Source organism: Peromyscus eremicus, chromosome 18 (genome assembly GCF_949786415.1).
Source record: "Peromyscus eremicus chromosome 18, PerEre_H2_v1, whole genome shotgun sequence".
NCBI classification, from domain to species: domain Eukaryota; kingdom Metazoa; phylum Chordata; class Mammalia; order Rodentia; family Cricetidae; genus Peromyscus; species Peromyscus eremicus.
The window spans coordinates 1,937,894-1,963,882 of NC_081434.1; the positions used below are offsets into that span (position 1 = coordinate 1,937,894).

At 50.1% G+C, this 25,989-nt stretch overlaps 2 protein-coding genes across 3 annotated transcripts; both read right to left on the minus strand.

The window, feature by feature from the left end:
* Positions 1-1,025: 1,025 nt before the first annotated feature.
* On the minus strand, positions 1,026-2,373 carry LOC131895258 (apolipoprotein F-like). The gene is given in 2 exon segments (XM_059245689.1): positions 1,026-1,640; positions 1,642-2,373. Coding segments are annotated over 2 exon segments (765 nt in total). The 5' UTR covers positions 2,359-2,373; the 3' UTR covers positions 1,026-1,592.
* Positions 2,374-5,995: 3,622 nt separating this feature from the next.
* Positions 5,996-25,182, minus strand: Timeless (timeless circadian regulator). 2 transcript variants are annotated; one of them, XM_059245458.1, is made up of 29 exons: positions 25,073-25,182; positions 19,206-19,364; positions 18,940-19,093; positions 18,737-18,851; positions 18,581-18,643; positions 17,491-17,592; positions 17,172-17,327; positions 16,796-16,929; positions 16,530-16,617; positions 16,088-16,264; positions 15,346-15,563; positions 14,983-15,086; positions 14,694-14,863; positions 12,156-12,290; positions 11,909-12,060; positions 11,165-11,262; positions 10,955-11,081; positions 10,667-10,868; positions 10,337-10,482; positions 9,597-9,673; positions 9,394-9,511; positions 9,230-9,312; positions 8,919-9,061; positions 8,593-8,752; positions 8,446-8,514; positions 8,231-8,349; positions 7,078-7,294; positions 6,856-6,960; positions 5,996-6,736 (listed from the first exon to the last, which is right to left on the minus strand). In XM_059245458.1, exons 2-29 carry the CDS (start codon positions 19,288-19,290, stop codon positions 6,666-6,668), a joined length of 3,588 nt encoding a protein of 1,195 aa, XP_059101441.1. In that variant the 5' UTR covers positions 19,291-19,364; positions 25,073-25,182; the 3' UTR covers positions 5,996-6,665. The 2 variants fall into 2 exon arrangements, with proteins under 2 accessions (XP_059101441.1, XP_059101442.1); XM_059245459.1 differs by having other exon boundaries at positions 19,206-19,394; positions 25,073-25,178.
* Between the last annotated feature and the right edge of the window lie 807 nt (positions 25,183-25,989).

Here is a 25,989-nt window from a genome sequence, read left to right on the forward strand (position 1 = left end):
AAAAATCAACACGCCCAGCTGTGGTGGTCTTTGGCAAGCAGGCCCTGGTGAACTAGGGACGGCAGTGGTTTGGCTCAGAAGACAATCTGGTACATCTCAACCATCGACCCTCATCTTTTGCTCCTTTTAAATTGGGCCCCAGAAAATGAGAATGGGGGGGGGTGCAAGATGACTCAACAGGTAAAGGAGTTTGCCCTCAAACCCGGGGACCCAAATTTGATCACAGAACCCACCGTGGAATGAGAGCAGTGACCCAGGAACATTGTCCCCTGACCTCACACATCTGACCTCCATGTGTGCTGTGGCATGTGAGTGCTCACTCACATACATCTCTCTCTCTCTCTCTCTCTCTCTCTCTCTCTCTCTCTCTCTCTCTCTCTCACACACACACACACACACACACACACACACACACATACACACACGCACACATACACAACACAAATAATAAAATAAAAATTAAGAAATGAGAATGACAATTGCTCAACCTGGTGTTCTCATTCTGTGTCCCCAGACTTCTGTCCCACTTCCATACAGTCACAGGAACCCTCAAATTCCTGTAGTCCAGCCAGTGAAAACTGAGAAAGCTCCAGGAGGTGTAGACCCTGTCCAGCCCCCCTGTCCCATGAACAGGGGAGATGGCTGTTTCTCTACAAATATTTCCCCACTTGTACTGATTGTTCAAACCTTTGGCCTCAAGAGACCTTGGCATGGACTGCATGTCCCTGCGCTGTCCAACTTCAGATCACAAAAGGAGCCACAGAAAACCCAGAGTCAAGAAAGCCTCGAAGCCAGGCAAGAACTTAGCAGCCTGAGGTGAGAGGGCCACTATAAGCTCAAGGCCAGCATGAACTACATAGTGAGTTCTGGGCCAGCTCAAGCCATGAATTCATCTTAAATCCCCTTAAAGGCTCCAAACAGCGATTCCAATACAGAAGCAACTTTTTATTTCTCTTATCAGTTTAAGAATTAAAAGACGTAGACTGGGATGGTGGCTTAGTGGTAGACGGCTTGTCTGGTATTCCTGCAGCCCTGGGTTCAACCCCAACACTACAAAAACAAATCTGGTGGCACAGGTCTATAATCCTAGCGCTTGGAAGGCCGAAGTAGGAGTCCCATAAATTTGAGGCTAGCCTGGGCTAAGGGAATACAGGGGCTACACAGCAAGACTGTCTCAAAATATCAAAACAAATCCAGACATGGTGTCACACGCTTTTAATCCCAGTACTTGGAGGCAAAGGTAAGCGGATCTCTGAGTTCCAGGCTAGCCAGGGTTACACAGTGAGACCCTGTCTCAAAAACAAAACAAAACAACGCCCCCCCCCCACAATATCTCAAAGCAAATGAAAATGAACACAATCAAGGTACAGCATTCATTTGGGGAATTAGTAAGTGTTAAGTAGTTGAAGAGAGAAATTGCAATACCCATAGCATTTAAAAACTGAAAGATGTGTCTGCTCACCAGGCTCAAAGGAAGAAAATGCATAAATCATAAAATATTGCCATTATCTAGCTTCATGCTATGCATGGTCTCTGCATGCAGACCTACTAAGGGCTATTAGAAAGTACTCGTGATGCCTATGAGGTCTTGTCTATCCAAAATAAGACTGAAAGTAGTTTAGTAGAAGGCTCGCGAAAAAAACGATTCAGAAGGACGGAAAACCGAGCAATGATGTATATTTGATCTTCTACGGAGAGTGTGGCATTCCTAACTTCTGGATTTTTCATCATCTTAATGCGTACTTGCTCCAAATGTTCCCAAGACTCAATGGTGCACTTCTGGGTGACGTTGACTGCAGAAGCCTCGAGCTCTCTTACCACATCAATGGAAGGGAGCATCTTAGCAAATTCAACAACCAGAGATCCAAGTTCATGGAACATCCGTCCTTCTTCAGAGGTACACGTCTCAGGCAGGGTCACTGAGCGCCCGACCCTCTTCAGTTCCCCAGGGGATCCCCGCAGACCCCTCAGAATGGCTTCGTTATCGCCAATCCCTTCTTCCTTGATGAGCTTTTGACTCTCGAGGATCAGTGTTTCAGTGTTGTCTTTTCCTCCCACCCTACTGAGCTGAAGCTGCAGAGAGTGGGCCTCAGTAGGGCAGCCAATGTCCTCCAAGGCCACTCTTAGTGCTAAGAGGGACAAGTACTCAGGCAAGGGGGCTAAGGAGGGTGCTGCGTACAGGAGGTCCTGGCAGGTGCCGGGGGCTGGAGGAGGGATCTTCCCGGAGAGCACATTTGATGTAGGTTCAGTCTCTGTGATAGCCTGCTGAAGGGGCAGGGCGCCATTCTGGGTATTCCTTGGAAAGGCGGCCACTGAGGACAGTAAGACACAGCCAAGGAGCAATGCAGCCTGGATCATGGTGGGTCAGCGGAACAGCCCTGTTGGGAAGAACTCAGATGAGGAGGTGGGAAACCCAACATGAACAGGCTTCAAGTGTGGTCAGAGCTTGTAAGAGTCCTAGTCTTCGGAGACCTCCATTTCTGTTTTTACACCTTAGGGGCTGTGTGTCACCCTCACCTGTCCTGAAGGCAGAAGCCAGAGGAATGAGGTGGTCCTGTCTTAGCACGTCCCTTCCAGTGGCCGGAGTGGCTGCCTTCCAGATTGGATGACTGAAAATGAACATTCTCAAATATTTATCACCTCTTTCCAGGCTAGACTTTGTCCAACCAGCTATTGCCTCATCCTGACAAACAGGGCTTCCTCCTTTGCGGCTCTGATTTCCGCAGACCACGGTCTAGTCAACCTAAGCACTTATTTAGTCATAAACCAGAGCAGCAAAGCTCCTCTGCATCTTCTAGGCAACAAAGTTTGTTTCCTCTCTTTCAAGACAGGGTTTTCTGTAGCCCTGGCTGGCCCAGGATTCGGATTAAGTAGCAAAGGATGACCTTGAACTTCTGATCCTGCTGCCATTCCCTCCCCAGTACTGGGATTTACAGGTATGCGCCATGATGTGCAGTTTTTGTGGTACTGGGAATCAAATCCAAAGATTCATGTATGTTAAGCTAGCATGCTACCAATTGGGATATCCTCCTAGTCCATATAGTTCTTAAAGACTTACCAATCACAAGTTCTGAAAAACAGAACTTACCAGCAAATCAAACTGTATCAGAGCAGACTTTCGGGTTTTAATGTTTTTTGTTTTGTTTTTTTTTTTTTTGTTTTTTGTTTTTTGTTTTTTTTTTTTTTTTGGTTTTTCGAGACAGGGTTTCTCTGTGTAGCTTTGCCTTTCCTGGAACTCACTTGGTAGCCCAGGCTGGCCTCAAACTCACAGAGATCCGCCTGCCTCTGCCTCCCGAGTGCTGGGATTAAAGGTGTGCGCCACCACCGCCCGGCCGTTTTTTGTTTTTTTTTTTAATATTTATTTTTTATTTTTAATTATGTGTAGGTATGTCCACAAGTGCAGGTGCCCACAGAGGCCAGACAAGCTAGTTAGAGGCAGTTGTGAACCACCTGACATGGTTGTGAGGACTCAGAACTCCAGTTCTCTGGAGAAGTAGTTCTTAACCACTGAGACATCTCTCCAGCTCCTGTTTACTTTTTTATTGTTGTTTGAGACAGAGTCTCTCTATGTAGTCCCAGCTGTCTTGAAACTATGTAGAGCAGGCTGGCCTTGAACTCACAGAGATCTTCCTGCATCTGTCTCCCAAGCGATGGGATTAAAGGTGTGAGCCACGATCCTGGCTATTTGCTTCTTTCTGACACTCTCTAGCCCAAGCTGACCTGACTTCCTACGCAGTCAGGGTAATTTTGCTTCAGTCTCCAGAGTGCTGAGATCATAGGCATGAGCCACCCCACCTGTTTTGTTAAGACAGGCTCTCAGACACAGTGGGTGAAAGGCCCTCGCTTGAACAAGCCTGACAACCCGAGTTCAGTCATCAGAACCCAGGTAATAAAGAGTTTGGGAAAGTATATGAAATGTCAAAAAACAAATTTAAAAGATTATGATTATGGGTATTTTACCTTCTTGAGTGTCTACACACCACATGCATGCAGTGCTCACCAGAACCAGAAAGCATCAGATTCCCTGGAACTGGGTGTTAGACAATTGTGACCTACCACGTAGGTACTGGGAATCAAACCAGGGGTCCTTTGAAATAGCAACCATTGAGCCATCTCTTCAGCCCCCATAAATTTTTTTTTTAAAAAGCCTAGGAAGAGTTGGAAGAGGGTGTGGCTATATTCATATCAGAAGGGTAGTACATTTTTCTTTTCTATTTGAGGGGCTTGCCTCAAACTTCCTGTGTCAAGGCTGGCCTTGAATTCCCGACCATCCTGCCTCCATCTCTCAAATGCTAGGGCTACCTGTGTAAACCACCATACCTAGCTAAAGAAACTAAAGAGGACCAGTGTAGTGGTGCAGAGAAACAGGCCGGTGTATTATAAAGCAGGCATTTGGCTTTCACTCCGTTTTCTATTACGTTTTTAAATCCTTATAATCTGCTGAGTGGGCGGTTTAAGATGACTGCTGCTAGTCGCCAGGGGAACCGATCACATGACGAGAGGGTGAGAACTCTCAGTCCTAGCTCCACTCGACTTCACAAGGGGGTGAGAGGGCCAACTTGGATAAAGCGGTGGTCAAGGACTGTAATCAGTCATGCTTACATAACGGATTTCATAACTCCTCTTGAAGGTCAGAGTTCTGAGGGCAGCTGTCACAAGGCAGCAGAGCCTGCCCGGTCATGATGGGGTAGGACAGGACAGCGTCAAGACTGGTCAGAGCCAGAAGGCACCAAAGTCCTTGGAAACTTCACTTTTTTTTTCCTTTTGGTTTTTCCAGACAGGATTTTTCTGTGTAGCCCTGGCTGTCCTGGAGCTCACTCTGTAGCCCAGGCTGGTCTGGAACTCAGAGATCTGCCTGCCTCTGCCTCCAGAGTGCTGGGATCATAACGGCCCTCTTCTGAACCTTACCTTCGGCTTGGCTCCACTGGAAGCCGCCGAGCACAAGCCCTTTGTTTGTGCAGTTCACTTATTCTTCCGTTGTCATCGCCCAGGACTTCCGTGACAGGCCTTTGTCCTTCCCTTTGCCTGATGCTGACAAACTGGTTTGAACTCCTGGAGTTCTTGCTCCTCCCAGTGCACACATCAGATCTATGCTCAGGGCTGCTGGAGGGATGGCTCATGGGAAGGACCCGAGTTCAGTTCTGTCTCAGTCGGTGTTCTATTGCTATGAAGAAACACCATGACCACAGCAACTCTTAAAAGGGAAAACATTTAATTGGGGGGCTGACGGTTCCAGAGGTTGTCCATTATCACGGTAGGACATGGTGCTGGAGAGGGAGCTAAGATTGCTACATCTTGACCAGCAGACAAGAGGAAGTGGTCTGTCTCACTGGGCATGGCTTGAGAATGAGACCTCAAAGCCCGCCTCCACAGTGACACACTTCCTGCAAGGCCACACCTCCTAATGGTACCATTCCTTATGGGGGCCATTGTCTTTCAAACCACAAGTTCCTAGCACCCATATCCAGTAGTTCACAACTGCCCATGACACATGACTCCAGCTCCAAAGGACCCAGTGCCCTCATTTGGCCTCTTGGGTACACACACATCTGGCATATGCTTACACAGATATAGATAAAATAATTTTTTAAAAATTTATTCTCAATGTTTTTTGTTTGGTTTTTGGTTTTTTTTTTTTTTTAAACTATATCTAAATATAATTATGTACATAGTGTTCCACCTGCAGGCCAGAAGAGGGCACCAGATCTCATTACAGATGGTTGTGAGCTACCATGTGGGTTGCTGGGAATTGAACTCAGGACCTCTGGAAGAGCAGTCAGTGCTCTTGACCTCTGAGCCATCTCTCCAGCCCTGTTGTTTTTTAAGGTAGAGTTTCACTAGCTTGTCCAGGAAGGCCTCAAATTCAAGATCTTCTTACTCCAGCCTCATGAGGAGCTGACCCAACAGGCTGTACCTGTGGCCAGTAAGACGAAGCTTCTTGAGGTGACATGGCTTTTGTGTCTATTGGGGAAGGACAGAAGAAAAGAGAAGCCTCTCCTTTTAAAATTACATTTATTGGGCCAGGCGTGGTGGTATACCCAGCCTTTTCCCTCTCCTGTGGTAATCCTCTGCTTCCCTGCTCAGCTCAGGAAATGATTTAACTCTAACTCTTCCAAAAACACAACAGATGGCTGGCTGGAGAACTGAGTGACAAGTCACATCACCATCAGCAACTTTTAATTTACATGTTTAAACACAAATCAAGATGTCTGTCATCTTGAGAGCAGTGCATCCTAACTCTACCTCTACTGCAGGAATGGGCTCAACCCTGTGTCCTGGGATCAACCACTGGAAAGAAAATGGAGGAAATCCAGTGCTTTCTGAGGACAGTGTGAACGCCCCATGTGCAGCCATGAAGCTCCCTGTCTGCGGCTGGGATCCACCTCAGACAGCCAGAGAGGCGTGCAGGCTGCCCTGTGTATTTCATTTACTCCTCCTGTCTCCTAAGAGACGGTTCCTAGAAGAGGATTACATTTCCGGAGTCTAGCTGGATTTCACATCAGAGATGATAAAGCTGGGGTAGGACGACTGCAGAGTCCACCCAGCACTGCTGCCCTGGGGGTTCCTGGGCCCTCCATGTAGGGACGATCACTTTCCGTGCCAGCACGGTAGCTGCTGTGCCTTCCAACTGCATCTGTCTCCAGCACGAGGAGGCATCTGGCCTGTCAGTCATCATCATCCTCTTCAATTTGAAATCGTTTCTTCTTGTGGATTACTCGAGTTCCCAGCTCTGGTGCTGTGGGAATGGCAGGTCAGAGACAGAAAGAGAAAACATCTAAGTCTGTAAAAGGAGAAGGCAGAGTGGCTTCAGACTCAAGGCAGAGCAGAAGAAAAAGCAGGTCCCAGAGTCCCTACCTTGCCCCTTCCCCTCATCCTCTTCATCATCACTGTCCAGCAGTTCCCGCTTCTTGGGCATTGTTTTCCATTCTTTCTCCCCAGTGGTCTCTTCCTCTGAAGTGACTGTAAGACACAAAATTAAGGAACTAGATCTGCATCATCTCAAAACACCTCGCCAGCCCTCACACCCTCATGAGGGGCACAAAGTTAGTCATCAAGGGGTGAGCAGTGACACTTTACCTCCTGGGGACACCAGGCCTGCTTTCTTCTTACGGGCTGACAAGAGGGCTCTCAGGGCTTTGGCTCGGTGCTCCTCACTGGGACTCTGCTCTCCGGGGACTCCTGGATGTAGCTCTGGCTCCTTTTCTCTCTCTTCCTCATCTTGTTGATTCAAAGAAGCTGCCACTCTCCGAAGCTGGGTGGAGCTCAACTTGGCTGGAATTCGCCAGAAGGTTTCCTACAGGGGTTTAGCAGGTGAAGTAACTGCAGGGAGAGGACCAGCCTCTCTGGTCACTACATTTTTTGGTTATTCATTGAATAACTATGAGTAAACTGAATAATAAAATATGAAATAATAAATAGTATGGAGAATGATCCATAGAAATTGTGAACTTGACTTCTTATTCATAACATATATTCAATGACTAGCTCAGTACCACATCAGGTTCCCAGTAAATAGAGCTGATAACAGTATATACAGGAAAGGATCTTGTAAAAGTGAACCAGGTGTGACCCATGCTCAGAATCAATGGGAGAAAACCAACATGCTATAGAGCTATTGGACTGGGCACCAAAGTAATTACATTGGATTCCTGAGCTGGACGGGCAGTAAGAGTGCTTCTCTGAGGAAGTGACATTGAGTTAGTTGCCCTTGAAGGCTGGTTGAGGTTCAACAGGAAGATGGGGTGGTGCATGTCTGTATGCATGTACCTCCTTGTATGGGTAGTATGTCTGTATGTATGTACCTCCTTGTATGGGTAGCTTCCAAAAGGAAGACGAACTGGCTATGCATGAACGCCCCAGAATTTGCAGGGTGAAGAGCAGTTCAGAACGATTGGAGGAGGCAGGTGTGTGTGGAATGGCCGTGCGAAGACAGGCATGCCACCTGGAGGCTGTGAACACACAGATCTATCAAGTGCTCCAGACAGAGAAGGGATAGCCTGAGGACTAGGGCACGGATTTAGGGAAGGGAGGCTAGAGAGGAGAGAAGGACAGCAAGAGACCTGATGTAGGAACCTGTGAACAAAGACAGGCAGCAGGGAAGACCAGGGCAACAGGTGTGTTCTGACAGGACCAGAAATCCCTGCTGACACCATGCCAGCTCAATTTGCCGGCCCTGAGGAAGGGGGGCCGGATCCCTAGCTTGCTGACACCACCTTGCTCTGACACCTGCCTGTCCTGAGGAGGGGGGCCGGATCCCTAGCTTTTGTAGAAGATGCTGAAACTGTCCGTTCTCCATTGCTTCCTCATTTTCTTCTGTCAGAGGCACCAGAGGGATTGCCTGGGAGCAGCCTGGAACAGAGCCACAGCACGTGGTGAGGATGTGAAGAAAGGCCCGGTCCTTGGCCACACTGGGCCCAAGCAGCCCTGGTATCCCAATGCACTTACCGTCCTCTTCCCGATCATCTGCTGCGCGAATCAGGCAGCTCTGGAGCCACAGGAGGGGAGCGGAGAGACCTGAGTGAAGAGGGGACATGGTATCCACCCCCTTCCAAACCCTCCACCTCTGACATCTCTCCCAACCCAACTCCTCACCTTCCTGACGCAGGCTTTGACCAAGGTTTTCAGCAGAGAAAACTGAACTTCCCTGAACTGGTTCTTCCTCCAAGTCTTCCTCTTTCTCTTCATCTTCTTCACTCTCTTCCTCTTCCGGATCTTCCTGCCGAGAATCTTTCGGGGACTCGTCTCCATTTGACTAAAGTTCATTGGAGACAGAGACAGGGTCTCAGGGGGACCTTCGTGGGGCTTTGGCTCTCTCCACCCACTGAAGGGACCTGGCCTAAACGGCCTGCAGCAGGAGGAACCTAAGAGTGCTTTGCGGGGCAAGGCCCAGGCGGCAAAAGCCAGGATAAGACGGTTACCACGCAAGAGGGCGCCAACTTCTTTCTCCGTTTCTTGTATAGTTGCCGCCGCTCCGACACCAACCCTAGGGCCAGCAGTTTATCCACTATTCGAGCCCGAGAACGTTTGGCTGTGATATTCTTCATGATATGACCGAGAACATCTGGGGGGGAGAGACAGACAGTTGGAGTTTGGATACGCAGAGCAACTGGGAGGGGCGAGTAATGGAAGTCAGAGGCTAGCTCAGTTCACTCCGGTGAACAGAGGGCGGAGCAGAGGCAGGGGAGGTGGGCGGCTCGGTGCTCATCACGGCAGCGTCCCCCCCACTCACCGTCAGAAGCCTGGAACTCCTCAAAGAGCCGCTGCAGCTCCAGCTCCTGGTCCTCAGTCCACAGGACGATCTGGGTCCCTTTCCTATTCAGGCAGGTGTCAGTGCCGGGGTGCCTTGGGCAAACTGGGTTCTTTACCCCCGTTCCCCCAGAGCAAGTGCCTTACCTTTGGAAGTCCTTGACACTGCTGGCCAGTCCCATCCGTACCAGATGGTGGATGACCTGCTTGCGTGTTCGAGAAGCAGGTTTTAGATGCTCGAGGATGATCTCCACCACATCCTGCCCTGTGTGGAGAAGGAATGGGGCAGTATGGAGGACTGAGGGCTGAGGCTACCCTCCTCAGTCTCTCGAGACCTCAAAGCCTCACACCTTCCACATCCTTATGGACGAGGTATAGATCCTGAAGCTGGGCCTCTTCCTCAGGGCTCCATGCAGCGGCTCTGTGGCTGGAAGACATGAACAGTGGAAGAGGGGAGGGTGCCATTGGTTTAAAAGGACAAGCAAAGCTCTCCTGCATCCGTCAGGACGGGAGTGGGGGGGGGGAAGCAGGTAACTCAAAGAGACAAGGAGCAGAGGCCTGAATACACGTGCTTCCTCTGCTCTCCTATGTGAGAGGCCTTTGGTCTTGGGCCTCAGAACCCGACACTCCAAGGACTAAGAGCAAAGTGGGAAAAGGAGCAGTCAGTGTGAACGGGGAGATCAAAGGCAAGGACAGAGGACAAGGTCTCATGTGACCCAGGGTGGCCTTGTATTTGCTGCGTAGTCCAGGTGGACCTTTAACTCATCTTCCTGCCTCAGTCTCCTAAGTGAGGGGTCACAGGCAGGGATCACCACACCCAGCTTGACTCCCAGCACGTTTTAAGAAAGCACACACGGAGTCTCTGGGGACCACCCCACTGCCATCAGTGGCCACCTCTGTCGAGGCTGGTGACAGAGAATGAAACTAAAGGTGGCAGACGTCTTGTTCCTGTCCTGGGTAACCTCAGGAAAAGCATTTAGTCTTAGGGGCCTACTCCCTTCCTTCTGAAAGGAGAAGCATTGGATCAATGATGCGAACGCCCTGTGCCTGCACCACCCCTCAACCCCCACCCTCCCAGACCTCCGCCTACCCAGTGTCAAGGGAGCCATATCCCTGAGTCATCTCTCGGACCACCACAGTGTTCTTCCAGAACAGCAGCTCCACAAAAGCTTTTGGGTTGACTGCAGCCAAGGCAAAGAACTTGCCAAGGATGTATTTGGCAAAAGTCACTAGCTCCTGTCAGAAAGGACAGCTGCCATGGCACCTCGGCCCAAATGAATGGGCAGGCCTGGCCGTTGCTCTCCTGGTCCCGGCCTGTCTCTATCGCCTCACTTTACCCACCGTGCAGCCCCCTCAACCCACCTGTGGACTTCTCCACTGTGTCCTCACCCTCTGCCCCACACCCCGCTGTGCCCCGCACCTTGTAGGCCCCGGCAGCCGGGTCACTCAGAAGCCGACTGAAGAGGCAGAACAGCGAGAGCTGGAAAAGCAGGGCTTCCATCCCCAGGTCGTGGGCCAGCCGGTGCAGCATCTTGGCAATACAGTGGTTGGTGTGAGCGCTGTTTTGCCGGTAGCTCCGCAGCAGGAGCACATAGGCTCGCACGATGGCTGAGCATGCAAAGCTGCACCGAGACATGGAGGGAGGTCACTCAGCATCTGAGAGCCGCCATGCAGCCTCACAGGGGCCGACCATCCTCGCAGCCCGCACCGTTTCAAGTAGTCCAGGAAGTTAAACTCTTTCTCTGACACCTGGACCACCTGCATCTCCTCGTCCTCCTCCTCGTCCTCCTCCTCCTCCTCCTCCTCGGCATCTCCTTCCATCGGCTCCTGCTGCCCTGTACAGAGTGAGGATCGCTGCGTTTCTGCCATGCTGGTGCAGAGCGCAGCTGGGACGAGACGGGAAAGAATGGAGACTCACTTGGAAGGGGCGCGGAAAGGATTTGCTTCAGCAACTGCATTTCTTCCCCAGGGGAGATGTCCGGGGAGCCGAACACGTTTCCTTCAGGCCACACCTCCCTGGAGACAGACAGAAGAGGCTTTAATCACAGGAAACTGGAGTTGCAGTTAGGAGAAACGAGAATGGGAACTGCTCCCTCAGTGATGAAGCAGGCGAGGGAATTTTTTCTCACAAAGCACACTGCTCTTGCAGAAGACCTGGGTTCAATTCCCAGCACCCACATGGCAGCTCACAATCATCTGTAACCTCAGTTCCAGAGGATCTGAAATCCTCTTCTGGCCTTCACAGGCAAACAGGAATGGATGTGGTGCACACTCAGGCAAAACGCTCATACACATGAAACAAATCTAATATACACACACAGAGAGGTGAAAATAACACTCAAGCGAAGAATGAAGTGTTTCATGTCTGTAGGTATACACATCATATCTACACAGACAAACACTGAAAGGTCATTCATCAACATGCTACCCATGGTTAACCTTAGCTGGTAGATTGTACTTACTTTTCCTCAGTTTAACTGTGTTTACTGACACTTCTAAAAACAAAACACTAGCCAATCAAAGCTTACGAAGTAAGTGTTGAGTACAGAGATCCGCAGCCTCTGTTGGCAATCTTTTCTTCTGAACACTGAGAACCCCGGACCCCAGTGAATGCCTCCCCATTCCCTCAGGGCCCAGGAGGATGGGTACGCAGGATTCTTACCGGGCAGACCGCAGGAGGGCCAGGGCTTGTGGGGCCTGGCCAGCCAGAAGGCAGTCTTGGAGCCTCACCATGGCTTCTACCCGCTGCTCTTCCACTGGTATCTCTGAGGCCGCGTCAAAGGGAGCGATGGAGTCTATACTGAGCTCAGGCTCCTACAGTCAGACAGCCATGGGAGCAGAGTGGAGGAAATCCAGACTGTCTAGACAGTACTGTCCTCAAAAAGGACAGGACTTCCCTAACTACCAACCTGGGCACACCGCAGCAGCTGCTCTTCCAGGGCTGGCCACATGGCCTCCAGCTCCCCAGGGCTACGTGAGACATTACCAGGAGCAACACCTTGGTCTTGAATCTTCTTTTTCTTTTTTCTCTTTTTTCTTTTGTTCTAAGGGGAAAGAACTGTATGGTAACAGCAGGCGAGCCATGGAAGTCTCTGTCCCTCAGTGTTAGTGAAGTGGAATGCAGGCAGAGGACATGTCCTTGCCCTCCAGGAGAAACAGGCAAGTCAAGAGAAAATGCCATTACAGTAAGTAAGAGCTACGATGAAGATGAGCATAAAATGCCTATTTCTTGGAGTAAGAGTTTGTGAAAAGTAGCAATGTGTTTTTTAATTAAAAACAAGAGCCGGGCGGTGGTGGCGCACGCCTTTAATCCCAGCACTCGGGAGGCAGAGCCAGGTGGATCTCTGTGAGTTCGAGGCCAGCCTGGGCTACCAAGTGAGTTCCAGGAAAAGGCGCAAAGCTGCACAGAGAAACCCTGTCTCGAAAAACCAAAAAAAAAAAAAAAAAAAAACAAGACAAACCACACAATTATTTTATTTTGTGTGTTCATGGGGATGCACGTGTGGAGAACAGAGAAAACTTGTGAGAGCCAACCATATGGGTCCTAAGATCAAACTCCATTTGTCAGGTTGGTGGCAAGGGCCTTTACCCACTGAGCCATCTTGTCAGCCTGGAAATACCCGAACTTGCACAGAGTACAGAAAGCTTCTCCAAGGTCAAAACCACGCAAAGCAGGACTGCGAGACGGCTCAGAGGGTGAAGGTGCTCCAGTCCGCCTCACGAAGGCAGACTCAACTGTGGAAGAAGAGAACTGAGTCCACAGGCTTCCCTTTGACCGCCACGAAATGCCACAGCACATGCTCCCTCCCCCACCCCCTCCCCCACATAAATAAATGCAAAAGGCAAAGCATATATCAAGAAAGCCCTGGGTCTTTTCCCTTTTGAGGACCAGGCATGTGAGTCAACATTCGAAAGTCACAGCTGTGACACAGCCCACTGCAGGGGTAATATCAAAGTCAGGTAGGAGCTGGGCCGTTAGTCCCGGCACTCGGGAGGCAGAGGCAGACAGATCCTGTGAGTTTGAGGTCAAGCTGGTCTACAGAGTGAGTTCTAGGCTAGCCAAGGCTACATAGTGAGATTCTGTCTCAACCCAAATAGGACGGACAGATGGATGGGAATCCCTGAGAATTATGCTTGACTCAATTACACTTTATAATCAAAGGCAGAAGGAGCTCTGGGGTGCAGGAGGCCAGGACTTGAATATGGATGCCAGTGAGACCAGGGTCAGTTGCTTAACTACTCTTTAGACAGATGATAGAGTAGTTTCTTTGATTTTGCCAAATAAGAATAAACTAAACATTGTAACTGATTCTTATTTGATAACTGTTTTTGTTGTATATAATTTTACTATATTAAAGTTAAAACCTTCCTTTTTGATTAGACAGAAAGGGGGAAATGCTGTGGAATAGTCCTATTGTATACTGTAAAGATCTGATCTGTCACTCAAATTGGTTTCATAAAAAGCTGACAGGCAGCTGGGCAGAAGAAGGTTGGAGTCAGGAGTCGCCAGCCAGATGCAGAGGAAGCAAGATGAGATTACTGTACTGAGGAAAGGTACCAAGACATGTGGCTAAACGTAGATAAGAATTATGAGTTAATTTAAGTGTAAGAGCTAGTTAGTATTAAGCGTGAGCCACTGGCCAAACATTTATAATTGATATAAGCCTCAGTGTGTTTGAAAGCAGCTGTAGGCCGCAGCGGGACAGAGAATAGCCGGGACAGAGAATAGCCTCCATTTACATATATGTTTTGTTATCATATATGTATACACACCACATATGTGACCAGTGCTCCTGTGGGGAGCTGGATACCCTGGAACTAAAGTTACAAATGGTATGAGCTGCCATGTGGGTGCTGGGAATTGAACTCAGGACCTCTGGAAGAGCAGCCAGTGCTCTTAACTCTTAACCACTAAGCCATCTCTCCAGCCCCAGTCAGTTCTGACTTTATTACGTGTGTGTGTGTGTGTGTGTGTGTGTTTTTACATGTTTTTACAAAGCCAAAACTCGGTGTCTCTAAGATAGAAATTCCTTGGTATTTTTTTCTCTTGACTTTTTGTTTTTGTCTTTTCATCTACTACCCAATTTTGAACACAATCTCCATTTGGGGAACTGGAGACTGACATGGGTTGTTTGAGTATACTCTAACTGTAATTAACAGAGGACTAGCCTGACCCACTTACGTGTGTGTCTACAGGATACGTGAATTCGTATGTATGAAGGCCTGGCAGAGGCTGCTGTGTCTTCCACCATGCCTGCTACCTTCCCTTGTGAGACAGAGTAAAGACGATGAACCTGATGGTCAACTCCACACTGGCAATACCACGAACCTCTGGCCTTTAGTTCAGAATAGTCCTAGCAGGTCATTGTCACTGTAGAATACATGAGGAGCCCTCTGTCCTTCGCCCTCCCCTACAGCTCTTCCCACATCCTGGAGCTGCCCCGTACCTGCACCATCAGGTTTCCTCGGCTCCGACAAAACCGTTCCAACATTTTGAGGAAGAGGTGGGTGGTTTCCACCAGGTCACGAAGGAATGAACGTGGGTGGTACCTCTCATCGAACTTTCGGAAGAGTGCCAGGAAGAGTTCTCGGTACTCCATCATATAGAAAATGTTGTCTAAGAAATGGGAAGGAATGCAAGACTTGCAAAAGGAGAGATGAAGTTGGGAGCTGGAAGAATAAGATTCTAGTCAAGAAATAGGAAGGCCGGGATCAGAGACCAGGCCAGGGCCTCACTTTTGATGATGCGACTACTCTCTCTCACGGCCTCATCTGGGCAGATGTCCATCTCATTCACTGTGGCCAGCAGCTCCTGATAAGCCTTGAGAGCCAAGTGCATCCTGACAAGGTAAAATAGAGGGCAACTTAAGGCTCTGGCGGAGGTAAATGTCACCCCCTCCCCAAGAGTTCCTCCAAACATTAGAACACCCGCCCGCCCGCCCCCCCACCCCCCCCATCCCCCCACCCCCCCACCCCCGTCCTTGCGCCAGCCGGACCACTTTAACCTGAGACAGGAAAAACGATTATCCACGATTCTGGTGGTCAGACAACCTGTAGGCTAAGGTCCCCACTGTGATCCCCAGTGGCCCTCCCACTGACCGGCGTGCCCAGGAGGCGGCCTCCTTGCGGTCAGTCAGCATCATCTCATAGTAGTTGGTGAGGTTCTGCTCCACGAAGTGGAAGGTACGGACACTGAGGGTCTCGGAGACGAAGCCAGGGCGGAAGGAGGTAGCTCGGTTGAAGGCCATAAAGAAAGCCAGAGCCCACATGTAGTAGGTCTCATCATGCTGTTGGGCTTTCTCCCGCAGCAGGTGATCCTAGTGAAGAGACCACCGTGACCTCAGGGCTTCTAACTCCCTTCCAGCCGCTCTCGCCTGGAATCCACAACTTCCATTTGCTCAGGTCTATACATAGTCTCCTCCCTTTTCTTTGGGAAAATTGCTCCAGAGCTTTCTTTTTTAAAAGGATTCATTTTAGTTTTTAATTAACTTGTCTCTGTGTTGGTGTCCCTGGAGGCCAGAAGAGGGCATCAGACCTTCTGAAGCTGTAGTTCCAGGCAGCATCAAGCAACCTGATGTGGGATCAAACTCTCTGCAGGAGCAGCAAGTGTTTGTAACTGCTGAACTATCCAGTCCCACCAAGAACTTTGTTGTTTTTAGTCATGTTTAATAGCAACCCACTCCTTAGAATCTTCATTCCGTCAGCACCCCACCCCCACCCCCGGTCCACACAAGTTCAGCCTCCCTTGGGCTCCCTGACAGGCTGTCCTCCTTGCCAACCACTGGTACCTCCCCTCTGTGTGCTACCCCTACCTGCCTAGCTGTCCTTCCCGGGCTCTCACCTTGACTGCGCCCATGAGCGGGTTGTAGCAGTTCTCCAGGAACTCCGAGCAGAAGTCTCTGAGGAAGAGCCTCACATTGAGGGCAGAACGGCGATGAATGGACAGCTCCTGGGCAGCCTGGCGACGCTTCGGCACCCTCCGGGGCTGCTTCCCCAGATCTGAACTGTAGTTTCGGAGCTGAGCGTATGGGTTGCGGCATCAGAGCAGGTCCTGACTATCCGCCCCTGCAGCTCTTTTTACAGCCACTGTCCCCAAGTTTCTGGAGAAGAAGTACCTAGAAGGAGCTCTGCCTCTGGTGCTGGCATCAGTGGACACAACACTATCAACGCCAGAGGCTCTGCTTTCTAAGTCTAAGAACAGAGCAGCTTGAACTCCAGAGATGGCCACCCTCCTCAGGTCCTGCAACTCCAAAAGCTTCCGCCTTGTGCATATGCATACTCACATTGTGAAGGCCTTTGTGAAAGATGACGTCCCTCTCCCCAATGGACTTCAACCCCTGGACAATGTAGGAGCCCCCAAATCGAGAGTGCCTTCAAGGAAAAAAAAAAGGTTCCAAAATGACTCCTCAGTTCTCTCAAAGTGTTAGGCAACTCTCTTCTGTCAGCAGCTCTGTGAGAGTTAGTTTAAATTTTACCCAGCCTTGAATTGGTCCGTGTTGGGTGTCTGCTGCTGTGACTCGGGAGCACAGCAGAGCGCCCCGCCACCCACCTGTTGCTTCGCTGGAGGGCTCGAGTTCTCTTCTCCGCCATCTCCCGCTGGCGCAGCACCTCCAATTCTGCCACATCTGTGCTTCGCTCCTGAGCCAAGCGCCCCTGCCCTGTCCCGGCTAGTTGCTCAGGGTTCTGGATTTGGAATGAGGAGGAAGAATCAGAATCAGGACACTCATTTCTTAGCCGTATCTCTTAGCCTCACTCCTCCTCGGAATGGAAACACAAACGCACAGAACTGCTGATGGGCCTGGGCAGAAGACGCAGCCCCTGCACCCTTCACCTGCCTCCTCAGGAATTCCCCATTACTGCCAGAGCAACTGGGCGCATGGCAGAAAGCACATGGCGGAGGGGACGGGGAGCGTGCAGGGCCTCACCTGGTCTCGGAACATCAGGGAAACAATCTCCAGCACGTGGAGACTCCACTGCTGCTCAGCAGATGAGCTGGACAGGAAGAGGAGCAAGTCGTCCATGCCGCTGAGATGCATCGCCCAAAGAAGCCGGTCGTGGATGCTGGCATCATCATCGATCCTCTGAGCAGCCAGGGAGAGGGGAGGAAGGACACGTTCAGCCTCATGGCCGGCCCTCCAAAGTCCCCAAGGCTCTTCCCCAGACTCGTCAGAAGACAGAAAACCTGAAAGCAAGGAGTGCACCCTACCCAGCACAGGAACTCACATGCCCCAGACCCTCCCTCACCTTCTCCTGCTCAAGGTCGGCTGGGACGTGGAGAATATTCCTGACTAGTAACAGGATCCGTTCTATTAGCAAATTGTCTTCTTCCTGCCGATCCTCCCAGCCCTGGGCAGAGGAGAGAAAACTGGCATATACACAGACACACACAGACACACAGACACACAGACACACAGACAGAATGGTGGCACACGTCTTTAACCCCAGCACTCAGGAGGCAGAGAAAGGGGGGAATCTCTTAGTTCCAGGCCAGTCAGGGCTACAAAGTGAGACTGTTTCCAAATAAATAAATAAAATAATAATAATAATAAAATAAAATAAGAAAAGAGTGAGCCAAGCCTGGTGGCACAGGCCTGTAACCCCAGCTTCTCAAGGGATTTGGGCAAAATGACTGCCAGTTCAAAGCCTGCCCAGACTAGAGTGAGTTCAAGGTTATCCTGGGCAACAGAGTGAGACCTTGCCTCAAAAACAAAAAAGAAAAGAGAGCTAGGGATCTAGTTCCGTGGTAGAGCCCTTGTTTAGCATGCGTCAGAGCCTGGATTCAATCCCCAGTACTATGGGGCAGGGGGCGAGTATGGTAGTGCACGGCTATAATCCCAGCACTCAGGAGGAAGAGGTAGGAGGATCATGAGTTCAGAACCATCTTCAGCTACATATAGTAAAGTGGTGAACTTAAGTGTGAAGCCAGCTTGGGCCACATGAGGCTCAATTTAAAAGGGGGGGCGGTTGAAGAAAAAGCTGAGCAGTTAAGAGAACTTGTTGCTCTTGCAGAGGACCCCTATTCAGTTCCCAGCACCCACACGGCAGTTCCCAACCATCCACACTACAGTTTTAGGGGCTCCAATGCCCCTTCTGACCTCCGAGGGCACCCGACATACAAAGTGCACATACACACATGTAAGCAGAACATGCATACATATAAAATAAAATAAATTAAAAAAAAGAAAAAGAATAGGGAAGCAAAGAAAGAAGGGAGGGGGGTCCTAGAAACTCCAGCATAGACTACCACATCACTCAGGGCTGAGGACCTTCCTCTGCCTCGGGAAGGTGAAGGCACTCATGCCCTGTGGGATGTGTAGGGCGGAGACTTACTCACCAGCTGCAGCAGCTCATACAAGGTTTCACTGAGGACTCCAAAAGCCTTCTCACTGGCAAAGGCCTGTGGAACGGGAACAGCTGGTAGGCAGTGCCTGTCTTCCCCTTCCTCCCTCTCCAAACTCGGACCTCGCACCTCTGGAGAAAGGCTTCTCACCTCTTTGTAGGCCTGCAGGTAAGTTAAAACCTGCAGGAAATGGTGCCGCACATTGGGGTCCTTAGGCACGCTGCCGAAACAGAGCAAGGCCGGTTGAGTCAAATTCACCATCAGCCTGGGGAGAGGATGAAGAAGTAGTGAGTTAGTTTCCTTGACGACACAGACGCTGCACACGGCAAAAGTCCGAAGGCTGAGACACAAACCTGATGACGGCATCGAAGAGAGGCTTGTCCTGGCGGTGCTGGGTGAGGATGGGCAGGAGGTCGCTCTGCAGGATCTGCGCAGCTCCCAACTGCTGCCGCACGTCTCTCGTCTCGTCCTCATGCCTCAAGTAGCGGATCAAATCCTTCACACTCTCTTTAGAGACAGAATAAAGCACTTACTGTGTTCCCGGGAGAAGCTGTCCGGGTCCATTCCCTCTTCACACCCGCAGCCTGAGAAATTCATGAGACCTCAGAAGGGCGCTCACCTAAGCAATCTGGCTCCTTGTGGTAAGTGTCTCCTTCCAAGTACCCAAGGGCACTACACGTGGCTAGAAGTTCACAGTTCATCATGGACAAGTCCACACACCAAAGGCCCAGCTATTGGGAGGACGGACAATGGAGCCAGGAGATGAAGTCGTGGAGGCCTGAGTGACAAGGAAGAGGGACGCAGGGCCCTGTGTGGTAAGGAAAAGGGACAACCTAGGGCTCAAGACGTGTGCTGCTTCACTCCTGTCAGAACTAAAAGGCCCAGGGAAAACAAACTTCCAACTAATCAACTGTGGTGCTGGGAATCAACTCAGGGAGGCCCCGAGCATGGGGGTTGGGGGGGCCAGGCGTCTTTGTGTGTGTGAATTAAGACCTGGCCCATACTACAGCCAGACCCTGAGACCAGAGAAGTGTGTTTCAGAGCTGAGACAAGGAAGAAAGCGGGACTGACTCTGAGATGTTCACCTTGGAGAGCCGTCTTCTGCAGCTCTTCCTCAGACTGCCCTAGTCCGGACGTACCACAGGAGCTAAGAGCCCTGACGTGGGGCTGTCGAGATAGCTGAGCAGATAAGGGTGCTTGCCACCAAGGCTGAGAACCTGAGTATTGTCTACACAACCCACACGGTAGGAGAGAACTGATGCCTGAAAGTTGTCCTCTGACCTCCACATGTCCCCTCCCTCCAAGAGAAAAAAATAAGTCCCACACCCAACCACACAGTGATTATGTATGTATGTAGTAGGCGGGGATCCACGGGTATGTGCTTGTGTGTGATGTGTGTGGAAGCCAGGGTCAACCTCAGGTATCACTGCTCCGCCTCATCGTTCTGAGACAAGGTGTCTCGCTGACAGGCAAGGGTGGCCAGCCAGTGAGCCCTAGGGATGCTTCTGTCTCTGCCTCCTCACCGATGGAATTACAACCACAAACCACCAAGCCTGGTTTTTAACGTGGGTGCTGAGGCTTGAATTTAAGTCATTGTTCAACACTTTCGTCAGCTGAGCCCCAGCCCCCTGTGAGAGACTTGGCTCCTCCCCAGTTACTCCTAAAGCCCAGCAGAAGTCAGCTCTAGCAGAACGGGAAGCAAAGGCAGCGAGCAGGAGATAACACACTCCCTAAACCCCTGCCACTGCCCCAGAAGCTGTGCTCTCCTCTTCTGAAGCATGTCCCCATTTATCCAGGTCCCTGCACCTCCACCAAGTAATCATGCAGGCACAGACCCAGAATGCTGATGACTCAGAACCTGACATCAATACCGCAAACACACACAAACACCCTGCGTTCTTTACCCACGCCTGTGGAAGATCAGGAATATCCAATCTTGTCCCTAAAAACATCCTCAGCTGTATTTCATTCTGCCGTTCGAAGCATCCTCTAAAAAGACCTTTCCTGGCTGTGGTCCCCGCTCTACACCCTGACTCCACCCCTACGGGCAGTAGATAATTAATGACTGATACCGTCTCCCTGCACTTAGGCTGCACGTACGTAACTGGCCTACTTCTTCCAGTTGCCTGCCATCCTACTTCCCTCCCCAGCCCGGCCACTCACTAACCTACTTCTGAGCTGCGAAGCCCAGCAATACAAGGCGCCAGGAAAACACTCACTGAATGACCAGAACTGAGAGGAGCCTTCTCTTTGCTGCCCACTGTCAGGGACCCGGTCTCTGGTGAGACACACACCCCAGTCCAAAGGCCTTCCCCGTCTGTCCTTCCCAAGGGCTGACCTAAGAAGCTGGCCAGGAAAAAAAAAAAGATGAAAGAGCTGTCTTGTTGAAGAGCACAGGCATGTTCAACACGTAGTACTGCACCACAATAAAAAATAGTAATAATAAAAACAGAAAAAAACAGAAACCCTATTTATTTATGGTTTGTTTGTTTTGTTTTGGAGACAGAGTCACTCTATGTAGTTCTGGCTGTGCTGGAACTCACTACTGTAGACCAGGCTGGCCTCAAACTCATAGAGAGCCCATGTGACCTTCAAGATCCAGTTCAGACCACTCCTCCAACAGTCTTTCCCTGACCACCTGCAGGACAGGAATGTAATTCTTAGTCTAACATCCATGTTCTGTCTTACATCGAAATACCCAGGACAATTCTCTCTTCCTCTACTAATCACCGTCTTATATATTGTTGAACGCACGTAATCCAGTATCTGTCGCACGGGAGATGCAGTTAAAGACTCTAAGAGCACTGTGGCAGCCACGGAGAGGGCCGCTCAGATTTCTCTTCAAGAAACTTTGTGCTACGGCTGGAGAGATGGCTCCATGGTTAAGAGCACTGACTGCTCTTCCAGAGGACCTGGGTTCAATTCCCAGCACCCACATGGGAGCTTACAGGAGCTCAAGTGTCTCCATAGGCAACTACACAGATATGTGCATATACATGTAATTAAAAATAAAATCTTTGGGCTGGAGAGATGTATGAGAGGTTAAGAGCACTGGCTGTTCTTCCAGAGGTCCTGAGTTCAATTCCCAGCAACCACATGGTGGCTCACAACCATCTGTAATGAGGTCTGGTGCCCTCTTCTGGTGTGCAGGTGTACATGCAGACAGAACGCTGTATAAATAAATCAACCTTTAAAATAAAATAAAATCTTTGAAAGAAAAAGAAAGAAATCAAGTTTGTGCTGGGGATGTAGCTCAGTTTTAGGATGTTTTATCTAGAATGTATGAGGCTCTGGGTTCAATCCCTCAAATCACAAAATAAAAGAAAGGAAGGAGAAAAAGACTGGGAGTACAGTTCATAGCAGAGTGCTTGTCTATCATGGAAAAGGCTCTGAGTTCAATCCAATGTGTATATACACGCACATAAAATAAATACCTCTAGGATTCATATCAGCCTGTTCTTCCCAGGCAGTCCCAAACTTCCCTATCAGGCAATCCTTGTTCCAGAGTCTCCATGAGCGTTAGCTGAGTATATCAGACCTGCCTTTCAGTCTGAGGCTCTCCCTGCCTCCAATCCTGTTCCCTCTTAACTCTAGTAAGCAAACTGCTCTTGCCTCTTGCACCCCAGCCTCCATCTGGGTGTCTGCCTCCTGGAGAATCAGAAGTGACGTTGGAAGATGACTAATCTACCTCCCTTTGTGTGCACTGTTAACATGCACCACTGTACAAAGCTCGAGTTTTAGGATGAACATGACACTTCACACATCTGTAATCCCAGAGTTTGGAAGGTGGAAGCAGGAGAATCAGATGTTCAAGGGATCCTTGGCCACGTAGCATGGTAGAGGCCAGCCTGGGCTACCGAAGATCCTGTCTCAATTAAAACCAAAAACTCTGCCCATGCCCACAATATAGTCTTTTTTTTTTTTTTTTTTTTTTTTTAAAGATTTATTTATTTATTAGGTATACAGCATGTATGACTGCAGGCCAGAAGAGGGCACCAGATGCCATTACAGATGGTTGTGAGCCACCATGTGGTTGCTGGGAATTGAACTCAGGACCTCTGGAAGAGCAGTCAGTGCTCTTAACCTCTGAGCCATCTCTCCAGCCCCCCCTTTTTTTTTTTTTTTTTTTTTTTAAAGATTTATTTATTTATTATGTATACAATGTTCTGTCTGCACACATCCCTGCAGGCCAGAAGAGGGCACCAGATCTCATTACAGATGGTTGTGAGCCACCATGTGGTTGCTGGGAATTGAACTCAGGACCTCTGGAAGAACAAGCAGTGCTCTTAACCTCTGAGCCATCTCTCCAGCCCCCAATATAGTCTTAATGATCTTTGTATGATCACCTTTTAATCCACTGCCATTCTGTCATCCACATTTAAGTTTATGGACTTTTAAGACTGTCCGAATGACAGTTCTGACTTCTCCATACAGAAGCCATCTCCTCCTCCTCCTCTGGGACGATATACAGACTTCTATCCCATGGCATTTACATTTTATGTACATAATAAAGCAGATTGCTCAATGTGGCTGACTCCCTTCACTAGCCTTAGAATCCGTGAGGACAAGAACTGTTTCCAATCATCGTGGATTTTTCAGAGCATGGTTACTGACTTCCAGGGAGTGGAGCTTGGGCAAGTGTTCTGAAAATGCTCTTGGGGAATGCTCAAGGGATGTTCAGCTGGCTTGCCAAGGATGCAGGAAGCCCTGGGTTCCACTCCCATCACTGCTTACACTGGCTGCAGTGGGACATGTGTAATCCCAGCACTTGGGAGCCTAGGGCAGGTGGATCTCAGATTAGAGACCAGTCTGGGGAACTCAGGAGTCTCCACCTTCACATAAGGCAGGGAAGGGGAGTTAGGATGTAGTGTCAGGCTTGGTGTGCATGGGCCTTCGGTTCAATTCTCACTAGGGGAAGACGGGGGAAAAAAAGAAAATGTTTCTCAGATCTCTAATTCAATTCAGCTGACAACCGCATTAAAATGTCAACTCCTTGGTCCCAGAGATAATGTAGGTGCTTAATAATTTCTGTTTCCTAGACCGAAGTAGACAAGTCTGAACAGGAAGGTGGGGGTGGGGTTAAAGTTGGAAATTTGGAGGCATCAGGACTTATGGCAGTGAGCACAGGGAGGCGTTAGGGAGGACTCCCTGTCACTGTAACCGTAGAAGTTACATCCACATGTGTTTTTCCACGAGTCCTCAAGGGCAGGAACTCTCCTCTCATCTCTGTACCCTTAACACTGAGTGCCACGCACGCTGCATTATTAGGAGCTCAATACACTTCCTTTAGTGTCACCGATAACAAACAAAGGTACAATACTTCAGGAATGCAAAGCGGAGAGTGATCAGGATGAGGGAGGCAGAGGCTAGTGGATACCTGTGAGTCAGAGGCTAGCCTGGGCTACATAGAGAATTCCAGGCCAGCCAGGACTGTCCTTTTATGTATGTGGTTATGTTTCACCTGTGTGTGTTCCTATCAGATGTCAATTAGCAGCAGTCAGTTCTCTCCTCCTACCACGCTGGGCTCCGAGGATTGCACACAGGTCTTCAGGCCTGCAACAAGCACAACTCACTGAGCCATCCCGCCTGAACCTGAGACTCTGTCTTTTAATAAAGGGGGTGGGGGGAGAGGGACCAGCTTGGAGGGCTGAATAAATTGAACTACTGGATTTTAGGGCCACCACACTTAGTCCTCAAAGACAAGTTCACCTGGCAGAGAAGTTTGCTGAACTTCCCAGCAAAGGGAGTTCAGGAACCCTGAGGTGGGAAAGACCGGGAAGCAGACGACACATCCTTTCCCTGAGACTGGGAGTCAAATGGGATGAGAAAAATGTCAACGACGCACGACACCGACCTGGATAAGCGTAACCGTTAGTGAGCAAAATGGGGCCTAAAAAGTAACTGTAAAACGACGGGCGTGCGGTTTTTTTTGTTTTGGTTTGGTTTTTTGTGCCAAAAGAATTTCTAGGGACAGCATCAAAGACAAAAGAACCAATGACACTCCCGGAAAGCAGCTTAATTCGTGGCTCTTATTCTAGCTGACATCCCCAACAGAGGTCGTATCCTCCTTAGGCTTTACAAAATCGGGGGCGGGGGGGACAAGAGAGTTAAACCCAATCTATAAAAACCCGAAGCCTGTGAATTCCAACTCCTGACGACTACCAAACCGATGTGTCTCCGGGTCAGGGCTGGATGGCGAACAGCAAAGTGGCAGTCCCCGGGAGCCCCTGCTCTGCTTTCGGAACTCCTAGCCTCACAGTCCCACCCGTCCCGAGGTCCAGGGCTTGCACAGAGGCGCGGAGGCGCGGTGGGCCCGCCGCAAGCCCGCCGGGGAGCAGCGTGGGAACGCGCGTGCGCGTCGGGAGCCCCGCCCCTCCCCCGCCTTCAAACCGCGCGGCGGGACCGCGGCCTCGGCGACGGGGTCGCACGCTGCCCCGCAGCCTCGGAGCCGCCCGAGTCAGCCCTGGGTCCTCTCGACACACTCACCCGCTCTCCGCGCGTCCCCCGGAGCCTCGGAGAGACAGCGGCACTGAGGTGCGGGGCCGCAGCCTTTCCCGCCACTCGGCTGGAGCGACCCGTCTGCGCCTGCGCCGGTGGGGCTGGGGGCGGGGCGAGGGCGGGGCTGGGGCGGGCAGGTCCACTTGACTCCGGCCGGAGGGAGAGGGGGTGATTGTTGTGATGGGATAAGAAGGGAAACCGGGAAGGATTGTTTTATCTGAGTCGGGCATCTGCGCTAAAAGTAAAAACCAAAACGCTCTGGATTTTCTACTGAATTATAATAAGAGTCAAGGTCGAATTAAAGTAGAATTTACAGACATTCTTCCCCTTCCGGTCAGGTGGACTATTCCAAAGTCTTCAGTGGCTGGTTAGAAAAGTTGTGTTTTATTTGGGAGTGGAGAGTTGGATGTGTGTGCTGGAGTGAGGGCTGTCTGTCGTAACGAAGGCATACGTTTTAATGCTTGCGAAGTATACAGGAGGCTCAGAATAGAACGATCTGCAATAAATATTCATTGTTCGGTTCAGGGTCACCTGCGCCCCCCGCTGAGACGATGGCATTTACCAACAATACAAGATAGGGCTCAAAAAATCATCTCCGGAATTAAGCATTTGGCTAGAGGAGATCGATATCTGGGGCGTGGGGAGGGTAGCTGGGAGAGAAGTAAAAGACATACGAAAAGGAAAGACTACGGAGCTAGTGATAAAAACACAAAGATGCCATTTGCGAATTTCAGTTTGCTCTAAATAAATCCCCCGCCAACCCCCCCCCCCCAACTCCTGTAAATTTGCTTCAGACTCCAGATTTCCTGTTTTAGTCTCAGACATCGATTCTGGGGCTTCAGTACCATTTGCAAAGGGCTGTTAGGCGGGCCTTTTAAACCACTTCATTTTTCTAGACTCTAGGC

Bases quoted from the DNA above. Each gene is read 5' to 3' on its own strand.
- Timeless (XM_059245458.1), bottom strand. From the start codon at position 19,290: ATGATGAACTGTGAACTTCTAGCCACGTGTAGTGCCCTTGGGTACTTG. The intron at 19,094-19,205 runs GTGAGCGCCCTT...CTGTCTCTAAAG, and splicing joins CAAGGAGCCAGATTGCTTAG to AGAGTGTGAAGGATTTGATC. The intron at 16,618-16,795 runs GTGGGTGGCGGG...TTTTCCTTGAAG, and splicing joins GCCCTCCAGCGAAGCAACAG to GCACTCTCGATTTGGGGGCT.